General features: G+C 34.1%; 1 protein-coding gene and 1 pseudogene across 1 annotated transcript; both read right to left on the bottom strand.

The window, feature by feature from the left end:
* Window positions 1-2940: 2940 nt before the first annotated feature.
* On the bottom strand, window positions 2941-6044 carry LOC120118326 (annotated as a pseudogene).
* A 1364-nt stretch (window positions 6045-7408) lies between these two features.
* Window positions 7409-11674, bottom strand: LOC120118554 (cytochrome P450 CYP82D47-like). The gene is made up of 2 exons (XM_039138585.1): window positions 10593-11674; window positions 7409-8252 (listed from the first exon to the last, which is right to left on the bottom strand). Exons 1-2 carry the CDS (start codon window positions 11547-11549, stop codon window positions 7629-7631), a joined length of 1581 nt encoding a protein of 526 aa, XP_038994516.1. The 5' UTR covers window positions 11550-11674; the 3' UTR covers window positions 7409-7628.
* Between the last annotated feature and the right edge of the window lie 5791 nt (window positions 11675-17465).

Raw genomic sequence — 17465 nt, 5'->3', positions numbered from 1 at the left:
CGTAGATGTCGTATTCCTATATGTTGGACAGAGTTACATGATAGAAAAACTTTGGGTCCAGACTTGGTTCGAGAGACTGAAGATACTGTCAGATTGATCCGTGATCGCTTAAAAGAGGCATTTGATAGGCAGAAGTCATACGCAGATAAGCGACGGAAAGATATCGAGTTTGAGGTTGGGAATCAAGTTTTTCTCAAGGTATCTCCATGGAAGAAAGTATTAAGATTTGGACGTAAAGATAAGTTGAGTCCGAGATTTATTGGGCCATATCATATTCTGAAGAAAGTCGGACATGTTGCTTATTAGCTTGAGTTGCCTCCCCAGCTCAGTCGTATTCATGATGTTTTTCATGTATCTATGTTAAGGCGATATCGTCCAGATCCAGATCACATCATTCAGGTTGATGAGTTAGAGCTGAGACCTGATTTGTCATACGAAGAAGAGCCCGTTCAGATTTTAGAAAGAGATGCGTGAGTTCTTCGGAATAGGCGTATTCCAATGGTCAAAGTTCAGTGGAGTAACCGTGGCCCCTTAGAAGCTACTTTTTTGACATTGGAGTCAATAAAGGCTCAGTTTCCTCATCTATTTTCATAAGGTAAATTTCGAGGACGAAATTTCTTGTAGAGAGAGAATTGTAACAACTCGGAAAAAATAATATATATTTATGATTAAGTAATTTAGTGAAATTTGGGGAATAAATTAAAAGTTTTCAAAACTTGTAGGCCATTTTAGAAGTGAAGGAAATTTAGGGACCAAGCCCTGAATTTACCTTTGGAGTGTCGGCAGAATATTGGTTATATATGCGTGCAATTGGTTCTGTAAAATAGAAACCAATTGCTCTAATTACTCATCCATCACCCTACTTTAAAACCCGATCCCGACGCCGTCTGACCACCGATCGTCGATTTGAAACCACCATCGTATTCATCTTCGACCAATGAACAAAACCCGTAAACCAATTGAAGTGAAACGTTGTCAAACGTCGTGAATTTCGATTCAAAGTTTCAACTTTTTTTAGCACCACCGCTGGGAAAATCTTAAATTCATCGTCGATCGTTACTCCGTTTTCGACACCTCCCACACCATCATGTTCCTTGTGTCGTTTTGAGTCCGTCGGTGTCCTCTTTGTCTCCATCGTCGCTGGCGCGTGAGGGAGGTAAAGCAGTTAAAGTTTTCGACGTGTTGAAATCGAGCTCTCCCCCGTTCAAAACTTTGAACCGAGCTTGGTAAGTGTCTCAAAATCCCTTAAAATAATTTTAGGAAATTTTTTCGTGATTTTTAGGCAGCCATAGGCCACCGCACACGCCCACACCCGCTGTCACTACTCGTGGCTTTGTCTGGCGTGTATGGGCAGTTTCTTGAACCGGTTTGACCCGACCCGACCCGACTTGGTCCGACCCGACCCGTTGATCATTGATCGTTGACCGTTGACTTTGACCAAAAAGTCAAATTTTTCAAAAAGTATTATTTTATGTTTTACGACGTCCTAAGTCCTAAGTCCGAATCTGAAATCCGTTTTTCCAAATTCGAAACCGAAAGCCTTGAAATTGATTGTCAAACCCGTTGACTTTGACCAAAAAGTCAAAATTTTCGAAAAGTCATATTTTATGTTTTTCGACGTCCTGAGTGATTCCGAAGTCCGTTTTGCCAAATTCTGGCCTGAAATCCCCAAATCGAGCTCGTTAACCCAAAAATGATTAGTATTTTTAGTATTTTTTATTATTTATTTGAGATATGGTTATGGAATTGGTCCATTAAGATATTTTATGAAGATACTCGTGTTTCACCTGATCGAGGATCAATTTGGTCCGAGGTTGTCCGTTCGTCAGATCCGCCCGAACCGCGTACTACGAGAATTACCCGTAGGTTTCTATAAATTATTTAAATAAAGGTTAAAATTATTCATATTAGGATTCCAATATGGATTTTTTCGATTCGTAGGATATAGCGCTACAGCAGAGCGTGATCAACAGACTCAGAAGCCATATATGATTTCTCATACTATTACAGGCGTGTTTCGTGACAGTCTTACATTACTGTTTTAAAATTTATATATCTGAACACTGTGTATTTGATATCTGATTTACCGCATATTTCTGATATGATTTATGTTTACGATATTTTATACTGATTTCTAAATACTAAATACTGATTATCCTATATCTGAATTACCGTATATTACTGATTTGATTTCTGATTTATGTATTTCTGCTTATGGTTTCCAAGCATGAAACATTCTTATGTTTTTAAAGGATTATTCATTGTTTTCACTCGAATACATTCATGTTCATTACTTTCATTGGGGGTATTGTTGGAGGAAGATTATCTGCAGGCTCCTCGGCTTTGTGTTCAGGGCCTTACTGGTTGTGCGGGGTGTATGGTTATGGGGAACCTACACAAACAGATTGCGAAATGATGGGGTAGTGTTCATGTTTTTAAAACATGTTGCATAAACCAATTTTACCGAAATATTTTATCAGTATGTTTTTTACACTGTATGAAACACACTGGGCTTTTTAGCTCATTCTTTAAATTTTAACATTTTCAGATAACAACAAACCGCAATCTAGCAGATTTGACATCAAGGGAGATCAACAACTTTTACTTCGTACAAACGTACATCTCTATATATTTTCAGTTGTATTTGGTGGCATGTGTTTTGCTATAGTATTGGATATATTCGTATTACTGATATTTTGTTCCGTAAATGTCTTATAAGGTTTTCTGTGATATTTTGATATATATGTGTTTTATATGGTTTTCTAAAATATGTATTAATATATGTTTATCGTATGAATCCTTATTATGGAAAAATTTCACATATTACTGAGACATGGATTTCAACATTGTTTTAAATATAAAAAGAATTTCTGAATATTATAAGTAATCACCTAGACATGAGAATAACGTCCTGGCCGGGTGTTGGAGGTTACAAATTAACTATTTAGTTCTTTTATCAAACATAAAAGACCAACTAACATTTATCTCCATGGAAGTATCGGGATCATCTTTGTTTTGATCTGTTGTTGTTAAGTCCTTTGTCTCATGATTTCCATGTTTCTTCCCGGAAGTTTGCTTTGTTTTTGATGTTCTGTGCCTTCAATATCACCATTAAAGAACTTGTTAGTTTGCTGGGAAAGCTAATTCTCAATACTTAAAAAGCTAACATACTTCTTTCGATCTTTGGTTTTATGTGGCTCATCTTCCTCTTTGTATATCACTGGTAGATCTGAAAGGCTACATGCCAATGGAATTGAAGAAAAGAACTGCAAACACAAAAGATGAAACGAAGCATCTGGTCATGATTAGGGTTTTCTTGTGTAGAGAGTGGTGCCGATTTTTAGCTTACTTCAGTTTGAAGAGCAGAGGCCGCAATGCCACGATAAGATGGGTCCAGATTAAGAAGCATTACGAGGAGCTCAAATGAAGAACCTGGGAAGTCTCCAAATGCTTCTTGATATCCAGGCTTGTAATGCTGCGGTGGGCGAAAGCTTGCTGGTAGCTTCATCTTCTTCCAGTAATCCTCTGAGGGTGAACCACAGAGCTTGAAAATTCGATGAAGCTGCTCAACCTAATCACAAGCTTAACTTGTCAGCGGTAACACTATCATACATCCAAATCCGAGTAACATACAATTTTAGTATGCAGTTGAGATACTGCATTGCTGCAAAAGCACATATAGATGAATGAAAATTGCCCCCCCCCATGGTATAATGTCAATTAGCTTCCAATGGAAAGGTCACTTTAACCCCTATTATTTTTAAGCATTTTAGTCTTAATATTTCAATTCTTGCTCAAATAGTTTATACTGGATGAAAATCGTTAGTTGATCGACGCATGTTACAGACATGACACTTCCACATGTACTTAATTATTAATATAGCACATAGCATGTCATCATCTAGGGTGACGTGATACATGATATGTAATCACCTTATGTGACATAGTATATGACATATCATCACCTTAGATGATGAACATATGACATGTCATCAATTTATTACATATGAAAATATCGCGTCAATAATATGTGTTAATTACCAATAATCAACTAATAATTTCTATCCAACAAAGTTCATTTTGATAAAAAATGAAATGTTGGGAGTTAAAAGTGAAAAAAATGGCGTGAGGTTAATTAGCATTATGCTTTGTTTGTTTTTTTTATTCTTTTAGAGGATGTTCAAATGCATTCATGACAATAATCTAATAATCTATTCAGTAATTGGTATTTAAACTTATGTTACTCGTACTCAAGTGTCATATATATATATATATATTTCAAAGGTCATAATAAAGTCATATTTTCTTAATATTAGGGCGAGTTTGGTAAACTTTCAAAAAAAAAAAGAATTTTAAAAGTGTCCTAGAAACGAACTTTCAAAATTATTGTATAAAATTATAGCTTGAAATTTAATTGTTTAGAATTATTGTTAAAAAGTGAATTTAAAAAGATAAAGAGTCCATTATAGACATTATGTTGTAAATTAAAAATATAACATTTAAATTATATTTACACTTTATATGAATCATATATATCAACTTAAACTATCATAAATTCAAAAATATATTGTTATATATGAATCATATCAACTTAAACATTAATAAATTGAAAAAATATTATTATATATGAATCATATCAACTTAAACATTAATAAATTCAAGAAAAATATTATTATATATAAATTTAAACTATAATAAAAATATAAAAACTAAAAAAAAAATATAATTATAATAAAAAATATATTTTTTAATATAATTCACTATTAATATTTTAATATATAAATCATGAAATTTATTTATTTTTAAATTATTAAAAGTAATAAATTATTTTTTAAGGATGTTAGTATTAAATTATTAAAATAAAATATAAATACATAACTAAGTGGAGCCCATGCATTAATAAAAGTAAAATTATAATTGAAATTGAAAAAAATAGATATCTTAACTTTTGCGATTAGTTTGAAATCACTATTTTTACCTAAAAAAAATTCATTTTTGACTCATTTAATATTGATTTTATGATCAAAACGAGATTTTTAGTTAAAAGTACTTTTAAAAAGTATTATCAAACGGACTTAAGTAGAAATGATGGGTGTACCTCAGCCCTTCCAGGCATAGTAGGTCTTCCAGCAAACATCTCAGCTAAAAGGCAACCTGCAGAGATCAATCCCAGCACCATAATCTGTGGATCCTAATAGCAACTCCGGAGCTCTATACCAAAGTGTTACGATTTGGCTCGTAAGAGGTCGCTTCGATTTCGAGTTGAAAGTATTGGCAAGCCCGAAATCCGCAATTTTCAGCACCCCATTCCTATCTATCAACAGGTTTGAACCTTTGATGTCTCGGTGCAATATCCCTCTTTCATGATAGTACGCCAGTCCTGATAGCAGTTTTTGCATGTAACACTTGATCTGCATCATAATATATGGTACTCATGTATTAGACACAAATATTAGATCATAGTACTTCGGGAAAAAATGATGTCGGAGCAACATAGATTCGAAGTTCAAACATGAGGTTCGGTGAGCCGCTCGCCAGGCCGGGAGATAACTTTGGTTAAGTCTTACTGAATGAAATCAAAGACCAGATAAAGACTGTACTGCATCCTTGAAGTAGCTAATCCTTCAAGCCTGATAATATTCGGATGGTTCAGCTTCTGAAGTATCATAATCTCTCTTGCCATGAATTTAACACTCTCAGGCTCTGCAGTGTTGAAACGAACCTTCTTTAACGCAACGATCTTTCCGGTATCCTTGTCTCGAGCTTTGTACACATTGTTGTATGTTCCTTGGCCTACCTGCATAACCGGATCGAATAATTGTCGATTTAATACTCATTTTCTCGGAGATTCGAATACGAGCGGTTTGATACCACATTTAATTGGAAACCAAATATCTCTAATCATCAAAGCCATGGAAGACATACTTACCTTGGCAAGCTTATCATAGGAATCAACACTCTTTGGAACCAAACCAGACAACCTCAAAAGGAACATTATCAACAAGCCATTTTCCTCGACTCATTCCGTTGCGGAACATTCTCATTATCATCATTACTCCTCAACGTCTCCCCTTCCCTATCAACCACGTTCAGTCCATTTCCGACCATCCTAGGGGCCAGACCGAGGCTCTTATCATCGCCTTCATCCTTCGCTCCCGATGAAAACTTCTGCACTTCGCTCCTTCTCTTAATGTAACCATGTTCTTGTTTGTCCTCTTTGAGTCACCTAGACGGAGAGTACGTTGAAATATACTTGCCTTGAACACATCCCATAACTACTGCTGTAATAATGTCCTCTCTCAGACGACGATCGCGGTGAATCGATGCATGATCCGGTGATTGCTAAGTGACATAGTAACACTCAAGAAAGTATATTGGAATGTGAAAAAAAACATAAAAGGGAAGTGGCTTAACTAGCCGACCTTGGTTTGGAATTTATTAACAGAATTCAATTTGCTCTACTCCATTTTCAATGCGACCGGGCTGTGTTAACAAGGAATGTAGATTTTCTTTTTCTTCTCATAAGTTTGTTGTTCAATGAATCAACCAACTTTGGCGGGTAGAACTAATTATTTCATATTTTCCTTTTATAAATAAGGGTAAATTACACCGTTCTTGACTAAACTATACTCGCTCTCCTATTTTACTTACCGTGCTTTCAATTTTTCTATTTTGCTTACTGAACTTTACATATTGAATTATTTTTCTCACCATGCCGATAATTTTTAATGATGCCATTTTTAAAGCATCTTATTATTTATATTTACTATAATTTTTAATGGAATGTGATGCAGACGGAGTCGTTGGGACCCTTTGACCTTGGCTCGTCTTCTTCCCTTAAAGTTATAAATGCAAACCATATTAGCACCAACGGCACTGTCAAGTAGTAGGTTCCTGTGGAAGATATGGATAAACAGAATAGAGTAACAGACTCTATGGAGTGAAAAGGGGCAAAGGTAAAGCCTTTATTTCACTGCATAAACATTCTCAACTTGTCAGCTTTATAAATTGCTATCTTGTAAATTTGCTTTTGGTTGTGTATATGAAGCTCATTAACACCATGGAAATGGGAAGCAAACAATATTCATGACAAACTTGAAATGAAATCGAGTTGAATTCAGTTCATATTGTTTAATTTGTTATTTATGATCATATTGTCTTGCTTTCTAAAATTAATATCTTATCCTTTCTTTTTATTTTTGCAGCATATATGCACTTTAGAAATTGCATATCGTGTGTATATATATATATTAAAAATTATGTTCATAAATAGATCATAATATTTATTTTAAAGCATCAAGTTAAAAAGATCTTTAAAAAATAATTTTTGGTGAAATAGTGTAAAAGTGGAGCCAAAATAAGCAAGAATTGTTTCTTCGATGCAACAATAATCTCACAACCTTAAAAATAATATCACTGTAATAAATATAATTTTTAACTTAAATAAACATAAATAGAGTGCATACAGATTGTCCGTGTTCAAACTAGTAAAAACGATACCACAAACAACTATATATATGTATTTCATACAGATGAGGAGGAAGACGAGGTGTGAAAACGACATAAAGTGGCGTAGCTTTAAGATCAATCAAACCGACACCGTCATGCATGTCAACCGGCATCGTAGTTTATTCATAGAGATGAGGAGGAAGACGAGGTGTGAAAACGACGTTAAGTGGCGTAGCTTTGAGATTAGTCAAACCGGCACCCTCACGCATGTCAACCGCCTCATCATGTGGCGTCGTAATGTCAAACGACTGCAGCAAAGCAGCAAGGTTGATATTCAAAACTTGAAGCGCAAATGAGATTCCGGGGCAAACTCTCCGACCGCTACCGAACGGAATAAACTCAAAGTTCTGTCCCCTCACATCCACGTGCTTGTGTGTCGTAAGAAACCTTTCGGGTCGAAACTCATCGGGATCGGGCCATAGGTTAGGATCTCGTTGAAGCTTCGAAATGTTTACAAGAAGTCGTGTGCCTGCCGGGATAAAGTACCCGGCGGTGGTGCAGTCTTCAACGGATTCATGCGGAACGGAGAGGGGGGCGGCGGGGTATAATCGGGTTGTTTCTTTGACAATGGCTTGGAGATACTGTAGATTCTTCATGTCGGATTCTTGCACTAGCCTGTCTTTACCAACGAAAGTATCCAACTCTTGTTGGGCTTTTCTCAAGATATCCCGATGGTTTAGCAGTAACGATAGGGCCCACGTTATCGTCACTGTTGTCGTGTCCGTTCCACCCAAAATTATTGCCTGTAAAAAGTATCGATGGCCCAAAATAGTAAAACTCGCATACACCTTATAAATATTATATTTTATCGCATGCATAATAAAAATAAATAAATAATGTAAAATAAATATTTGAAAGAAATTAGTTGATAAGTAAGTTGATAAGAAAATAATTTATACAATATTATTTTAACACTATAAGATATTTTTTAACAAATATAATTTATTTTATAAAAAAAATTTAAATCTATTTTTATTGAAATAAATGGACCCTAATATTATTCGACTTCTGTCAAACCATACATAAAATCATTTATTTCAAATCATATTAAATTTAAAAAAGAAAAAATAATTATTTCAAAATAAATTTATTTTAAATTTATCGTAAGATAGACTTAAATAAATAAAATTTTAAAAATAATAATATTTTTATGAATCTAAACTTATATATTTGCACTCAATTTAAGTTTTCTTTATTTAGTTGCTGAATTTAAAAAATAATGAATAATTAAAAACTCACAAATCGAACCGAATAAAAAACCGGGAAGTATTGTTTGATTCATCTTTTATTGAAAAGTTGAATTGAACCGAACTAGATCATCCTTATACAAAAAATATCAAACTTAATTTTTTAATAATCTAAAATAATTATAAAATAATATATATTTAATCTTTTTAATCATAATAATATACATATCCTATAAATATAAATATTTTAATTATAAATCTCTAAAAAATTAATACTCAAATTAATTATTAAAATTATTTAATACATTTATATGTCACACTCAATCTTCCTTTTTGGAAAATAATAATAATAATTCTATCTTCAGTGCATGAGGCACCATTATTATTTTTAGTTCATTATTAGAGCATTAGGAACCACTAGATTTAGTAAGACAAATGAATTTTCGTGGTGCGTGTAGTAAAACCGTTAGCGTTTAGTTTACGGAATATAAGATTATCAGATAGAATATTAAATTACCAAAGAATTGAATTACTGAGAATAATATATTTTGTGTTTGATTGATTTAGTATGAATGTAATATTACCATATTTGGTTAAAAGAATAAGATATTATTAAAATGTATATTTGACCAAATTGTCCTTATTATATATTTATTTTTTTAACAAGTTAGAAAATATTTATTTATTTTTTTAAAAAAATTTAAATTCATAAAATTTATATATATATTTTTTACAAAATTAAAAATATAAAAAGATTTAATGAAAATGTAAAATTTTATTTTAACCCCTGAACTTCATATAAAATTTTAATTATAGATATTTTTTGTAAATCTAAAATATTTTAAGGATAAATTTATAATTTAATATTCGTAAAATTTTTATTATTCAATGACAGAAGAATGATATTTTTTTTAAAAAAAATTAAGGGCATTTTAATCCAAAACGCCGGTAATCCAACAATACATAAGGAAATAGAGGTAATGACATTATCGGTAATATACCCAAAAAATCTACTATTGATATTTGATAATAAAACATTACCGAGAATGAGATTTCTGGCCAACCAAACATAAAAATATAAATTCCATTCCTATAAAAATCTCACATTCTTTGATCCAAACACCTCTTAAAAGTCAAACGTCATATCTTTGCGTAATGTACGCAGCCCTATCAATATTACTAAAATATAAATATATTTTTTAATATTTTTGATAGAATATTACTTAAAATATTATTTTTTCTATCGAAAAATATTAATATCGAATGTTTCTAAAATATTATTTTTTACCGAAAATATTATTTTTCTACCGAAAATATTAATATAAAAAATATTCATTTTAAGTAGTGAAATTAACATTTTCGATAAAAAAAACATTTTACGTAATACTCTACCAAAAATATTAAAAAATATTAACATTTTTAATAACATATTTACTTAATCTTATATTAGATTAACGTAAACCAGAATTACCCGACAGTTGCAATGTTAATTTCTACGTATCATTGTATGATTGAATAAAACCAATTCAGTCATATTCATATATTACTAGTATGTCTGTATGTAAAGACAAGTGTAAAATTATATATTAAAAAATGAATTTTATATTTAATAATTCATATTATAAGTTTTTTATAAATAAATTTTATAAAATTTTAATAAACAGTCAACCTCTCACCTCCCTTAGTCCATCAATAATTATCTAAATTTTTTCCCCTTAAATTAACAAACTCATCACTAATTGGAAAATCTGTTTAGTAAGACATTTTAAAGTTTGATTTACTCAACTAATTCAATAGCTAACTTTCTTCGTTTGAATGAGATTATGATTTTTTTTATTTAATATATTTAAAAAAAATTAAATTTCAGACTGGATGTAGGGTAAAGGTGGAACTAACCAGACAGGTAGCTTTGTTGATTGTATCAGCATCGTAAGAAGGGAGTTTTCCGGCATCTTCAAGAAGCGACAGCATTATGCCCATGAATTCATCGTGTTCGCCGGCCGGTTTGCCTGAATTTCTCTTCCGTTTATGTTCCACCAAACATTCCTCCAGAATTTGGTCCAGTTTCTTCACCGTCTTCTTCATGGCCTTCTCGTGTCCGCCCAGATCCAACCACCGCAAGAACGGCAGCGAGTCCGCCACCGTGAACGTCCCCGTCAATGCGAAGAAATCCCTCACCGCTTTCCTCCGCTGTTCGTTCTCCTCTTCCTCGTGTGAATTTTCAACCTCCGAGTATCTCTTCCCGATAACTATCTTAAAAACCGTGTTTATGTTGACAGTCCAGAACCATCTCATCATATTCACGACCACCTGTTTCGAACCGCCGCTGGTTACTAACTCGTAGAGCCGTTTGATTGATTCCTTGGCTTCCGATTCTCTTACGTGTTTGAGCTTCTCCAATCGGCTGTTCGACAGTATCTCGAGCGTCGCTATCTTGCGAATGTGACGCCAGTAAGGGCCGTAAGGGCTGAACCCAAACATGGCGAAGTTGAACCCCAAAAGCTCCGCCGCTAAAGTTCTCGGACGACTAGCGAAGGCCTTATCGTTGGTGGTGAAGCACTCTTTAGCGACTTCCGAACTGCTTACAATTAGCGTTGGGTGCACGCCTAGCCTGACGGTGAAGACGGGTCCGTATTCGTCGGCGAAGTTACCAAACGTGATGTGCGCTGGCTTTGACCCTCCTAACAGGTGGAGGTGGCCGAGAAACGGCCTTCCACCGGCGATTTCCGGTGGTTTCATCTTCGTGTTCGAGCTTTTTGGATTAACAACTGCTCTAAATAACGTGTAGCTAAAGAGCAAAAAGGCGAAGATCCCCGCCATTCCAATTACAGAGTTTGGAAAGAAAATCTCCATTGCTGATGGTTCTAGCTTTTATGTTGACTTTGAGATCTTTGGAGCGATTATTGACGAACTAGTGAATAGCTTTGTGTTTCTTTCAAGACAAATAGTGAATTGCTTTGTGCAAAACATCATCCATCCTGATCCACCCGTATTCACCGCCCCTAGGTGTACATTCTAACACGTGTTCTTATATAAATGGTTCTCCAATTTTTATTTTAGACTAAACTAATTCCTTAATAAGTTTTGATATAAGAGGAATTACATCCTTCAAACGAAGTGAATATATATCCTTATTGTTGTTTCGATCTAGGAATGACAAAAGTAATGTCCTTGAATTGTAAGTATGGCTACAACAAAGAAAGATAAGAAAAATGATTAGTAAGGTTATAATGGAATGGATAGGTAAATAAATGATATAAAATGAATAAAAAGAAAGAAAGAGTTAGTTGCGGAATTATGTTGAAGATGATGTTGTTGGTGGTCTTCAATGGAAGATGGATGATGGTGTTGAAGTTTAATGGATGATGGTGATGAAGTTGTATCTCAAATACGCCAAAGAAGAAGCTATGTTAAAGAGCACAACCCCGGTCTTCACAAACTTGCTTGAAGGATTGTAATGGTGTCTTAAACCCACTAGATATGAAATATATGTTTATAAGAATCAAGATGGAAATGATGACGCCACAAGTATATAAATATACTTGCTTAATCGATAAAGTTCTTAAAGAAATTGAAAGAGAGATTAACTCACAAAGAAGTTGTTTTATAATATGAATGAGATGAGTATAAATGATGGCAGCCTCTCAATTTATAGGAAATGAGAGGGCTTGGCCGAATAGGCACCTAATGATTCGGCTAAGTACAATCATGTACATAATGCTTCAATTAAAAGAATAAGTCCCTTGGCATGAAGATGGTTCGACTAACTCTTCAAATGAGACACGATGATTCAGCTAGAATGAAGATACATCTCTCTTGGCCGAATGGTGATGAAGTTGTATCTCAAACATGCCAAAGAAGAAGCTATGCTAAAGAGCACAACCCCGATCTTCACAAACTTGCTTGAGGGATGGTAATGGTGTCTTAATCCCACTAGATATGAAATTTAGGAATTATAAGAATCAAGATGGAAAGGATGACACCACAAGTATAGAAATATACTTGCTTAATCAATAAAGTTTTTAAAGAACTTGGAAGAGAGATTAACTCACAAAGAAGTTGTTTTATAATATGAATGAGATGAGTACAAATGATTGCAACCTCTCAATTTATAGAAAATGAGATGGCTTGGCTGAATAGGCACCTAATGATTCGGCTAAGTACATGATTGTACATAATGCTTCAATTAAAAGAATAAGTCCCTTGGCATGGTGATGGCTCAGCTAACTATTCAAAGGAGACATGATGATTCGGCTAGAATGAAGATACATCTCCCTTGGCTGAATGGTGACATGTTGGTTCAAGTTGGCACCAAAATCTTCATGTGCATGGCATGTGGGGGCTGGCCGAATGATCACGATGCTTGCCTCATATCTCTTCATGATTTAGGACACCATTTGATGAAATCTCTTCACCAACGTGCACCTTGATGAAATGGCATCTTCATGGACAACAACATTCATGAAAGGTCATAACTGTTGGAAGTCAACCTTTCATGTTTAAGCTAGTTCTAAGGTGGAGGTGAGCTGGCCATAGATGAGTTGCAACATGGTGAGTGTAATGGCAGCTCCTTGTGAAAAGTCACCTCTTGGAAATACACCTCTTAGAAATACACCTCTTCGAGAAAATGTACAATTTCTAAAAATTTGACTTAACCCATATTTGAAGTATTCTGAGTGGTGGTGATGATGGTACAACTCCCTAACTGAATTGAAGTAATCTTCTAGCTCGAATCTTCAGCTCAACCCAGCTATGAGCTCACTTGTTCCCGGACAACTTTTCACCAAATGTTCTTTATGCTCTCTTGAGTCTCCCTAAATGAGTTTCCTTGCTATAGCTTTCACCATTTAGCTCAAATCAGCTCCCTTAGGTGTGGCCGAATATACCTATATTCAAAAACATAGAAATTAAGTTAAGTATATGAATTATTATAAAGTAATAATGATGTGCATATTATAAAGATGTGGACTATAGGTTATAATGATAACTTATGCATCACATAATAATGAGTGAATTATTATCATCATAGCTATAGATGTAATATATATAGATGAATATATCTATGTTATAACAAATGAAATATGAATCATGTATCATAATCATAGTGTAGGAAAATAATAAGTTAGAGAAAGTTCGCCCTTGAATCTTATGAAATACTGGAGATCCAAGGATAAATATGATGTTGAATCGATTCACATCATCCCCTTCACATCATCCCCCTTCTTTTAAGCGATTTGTCCTCAAATCGAAAGGTTGCTTCTTCTTAGTGTCCTTCCATCCAATAGATGATGTTTTGCTTCCAAAAGTTATTTTCCCAATGGTAACTTGTTCAAGACATTTCATTTTGAAAAGATATCTCTTTAAAGGCCGTTCTTTGGATAGTAACATACCAACAAATACCTTTGTGAAATATTCTTTTCATAAGACATCTCCTTTGAATAAGTACTTTGAATGTCCATGACCTAAAAAAGAAGAAAACTTTCATAAGTAAAAACATGATTAAACATAAATAAATGAAAATGTATTTCCTGTTTGTATTTAATGGATGGCCAAAGATCATTGTCTGTTGAAGACATGTTGTGTCTCTTTTAACATCCTACAAATCAAAGAATATTTTGCATTTTCAAAGTTAGAATAATCATCTTCAATATTGCGTCTAGACAATAAGCACTCTCGTATCAAGCACTTAGATGAATAAGCACTTGTTTTTTTTGAATATTTTCCTCCATTCTTGATGACGATTTCCCTTTTCTCATGGCCTCAACGCTTTGTTTCATTTTGAGTTGATCACTCTGAACTTGTCTCGGCGTCAAAGGTGTATGGAAAATTTTATTTCCTTCATGGTTGAACGAGTATTGGTTGGTGAAACAATCATGGATAGTCCTTTTGTCATATTGCCATGGCCTCCCAAGAAGTAAATGGCTAGCATGCATACGAATGACATCACAAATAACCTCTTCCTTGTATTTTTCAATTGAAAAATAAACTATCACTTGTTTGTTAACGTTGAGTTCTCCTCGTTCGTTGAGCTATTGTAGCTTATATGGACTCAGATGCTTAATTGTTTTTAATCCAAGCTTTTCCACCATGATTGTGCTTTTTATGTTGGTACAACTTCCGCCATTTATGATCATGAAACATACCTTGTCATTCACATGTCATCGGGTATAAAAGATATTTTCTCATATTGCATTGTCCTCCGTCACTTGTGTACTCAAACTTATTTTAACCACCAGAATTTCTCCTTTAACGGGAGCCTCAATTTCTGCTTCTTCATTGGCATCTGCTTGTGTTTCTTCTTCTTCTTCTTCAGGCTCGGACTCAATATCGCCATTTCCAAGTAAAAGCATTGTGTTACTGTTGGGACATTTTGTATAGGCATGCCCTCTACCAAGATATTTAAAGCACCGAATATCCCTTGAATGTTCAGTTGTTTTCTTTCCTCAGTTGTCTTTGTTCACTTGCTGAGCCTTGGAAGATTTGGCCTGTTCTTTGCTAGGAGTAGGAGTAGATTTCTTCAAGTTGTTTTGACTCTATTTTGAAGGTGTAGGCATAACATTACGAGATGTAGGTCTTCTCTGTAGTTTACTTTCTATCTTCATCATCATTTGCTCCATTTCATCTATTTCAATGTAGTGGTATAACTCCAAAGTGTTGACAATTTCTGGATTAAGTCCGGTAAAAAATCTAGCCATGGTTGCTTCACGATCCTCCTCAATGTTGACCCGAATCATTGCCACTTCCATCTCCTTATAGTAATCTTCCACACTTCGTTGGCATTGTTTAATATTTTACAGTTTCTGATACAAATCTCGGTGATAATGAACATGAATGAAACATTTTCGCATTATATCTTTTATTTCATGCTAAGTTGAAATATATCTTTCTCCATTCCTCATTCTGTTAAGAGTAAGCTGATCTCACCATATCAAAGAATAATCTATGAACTCCATGGCTGCCAATTTTACTTTCTTTAGTTCGAAATAGTGTTGGCAAATAAAAACATGTTCCACATTACTTTCACATTCAAGATAGGCTTCGGGATCAGTTTTCCCTTGGAATTGAGGAATTTTGATCTTGATGTTACTCATGTTGTCATCAACATTGCTACGCCTGGGTCCTGTAACATTGCTTGTTCTACTCCATCATAGTTATCTAAAATGTCATATTCTTGGAGAGGTTGTTTTCACCTAGGGGGTATCATTGTTTCGAACTTGTGGTAGATCTCGACGTTGATCCATATTTTCATGAAGTACATCAAACTCTTCATGAAACATTCACATCATTTCACCAATTAATGCTTGCATTTGCATGTTTGGTTGACCTGCATTTTCTCTAGAAGGACTTTGAGACATGTTTAGTAGTAAAATAAAGTAAACCTTACCAGCACACTCACAAAGCCTCACAATCTTCACTCCAAAGAAAAGATAAGAGATCACTCAACTCAACATTAGTGTTTACGCTCGAGAATATATTTTGGCTTTTAACGATTCCTCTTCTGATCTCACTCACTCAGAATACCTTTTCTACTTTATCTCTCTTGTTAGGTCCTCTTAAGAACTAACTCAAGATTAGAACAAGTACTTTATCTCTTGTATGCGTCGGCTGCAATGTAGGTTAGTATAGAAAGGAAAAGAATAAATGGAAAGATAAAGAAATGGTTGAAGGAAAAGAAACTGAAAAGAAATGAATGGTTTAAGAAAAGGAAGGAAAGAAAAGAAAGAATAGGTGACTTACAACCCAAGAACAACACTTACTGCACCTTTTCACAAGACACAATAAGGTTATCTTCCTCGGTGTAGATATGCCTCCTTAGTTGTCTTGAAATGGTAATGCATTTTCCTTGGCTTTGACTTTCTTTATGCTGGAAATTTTTCTTTCTTCCTTTTGATCTTTTTTTTGCACTCCTTTGTTTGATGTAGGAGCTTTGATTTCCTTTGAACTTCTTTTTCTTTTGTTTTTGTTTGCTGCACACCAATGGTACTTTTTGTGTCAACCCAGGTATACTCTGAATACCGCTTGATATAAGACGAATCTACACCCTTCAAAGGAAGTGAATAGATAACCTTATTGTTGTCCCGGTCTAGGAATGAAAAAAGTAATGCCCTTCAATTTTAAGTATGGTCACAATAAGGAAAGATAAGAAAAATGATTAGTAAGGTTATAAAGGAATGGATAGGTAAATAAATGATATAAAATGAAGAAAATGAAAGAAAGAGTTGGCTGCAGAATTATGTTGAAGATGATGTTGTTGGTGGTCTTCAATGGAAGATGGATGATGGTGTTAAAGTTGAATGGATGATGGTGATGACGTTGTATCTCAAACATGCCAAAGAAGAAGCTATGCTAAAGAGCACAACCCCGATCTTCACAAACTTGCTTGAGGGATGATAATGGTGTCTTAATCCCACTAGATATAAAATTTAGGAATTATAAGAATCAAGATGGAAATGATGAAACCACAAGTATAGAAATATACTTGCTTAATCAATAAAGTTTTTAAAGAACTTGGAAGAGAGATTAACTCACAAAGAAGTTGTTTTATAATATGAATGAGATGAGTACAAATGATTGCAGCCTCTCAATTTATAGGAAATGAGAGGGCTTGGATGAATAGGCACCTAATGATTCGGCTAAGTACATGATTGTACATAATGCTTCAATTAAAAGAATAAGTCTCTTGGCATGGTGATGGCTCGGCTAACTATTCAAAGGAGACATGATGATTCGGCTAGAATGAAGATACATCTCCCTTGGCTGAATGGTGAC

Source organism: Hibiscus syriacus, unplaced genomic scaffold (assembly GCF_006381635.1).
Source record: "Hibiscus syriacus cultivar Baekdansim isolate YM2019G1 unplaced genomic scaffold, ASM638163v2 tig00110328_pilon, whole genome shotgun sequence".
In the NCBI taxonomy this organism is placed as follows: domain Eukaryota; kingdom Viridiplantae; phylum Streptophyta; class Magnoliopsida; order Malvales; family Malvaceae; genus Hibiscus; species Hibiscus syriacus.
Note: the sequence above shows the minus strand (reverse complement) of the source record. Positions and strands in the feature narration are given on the sequence as shown.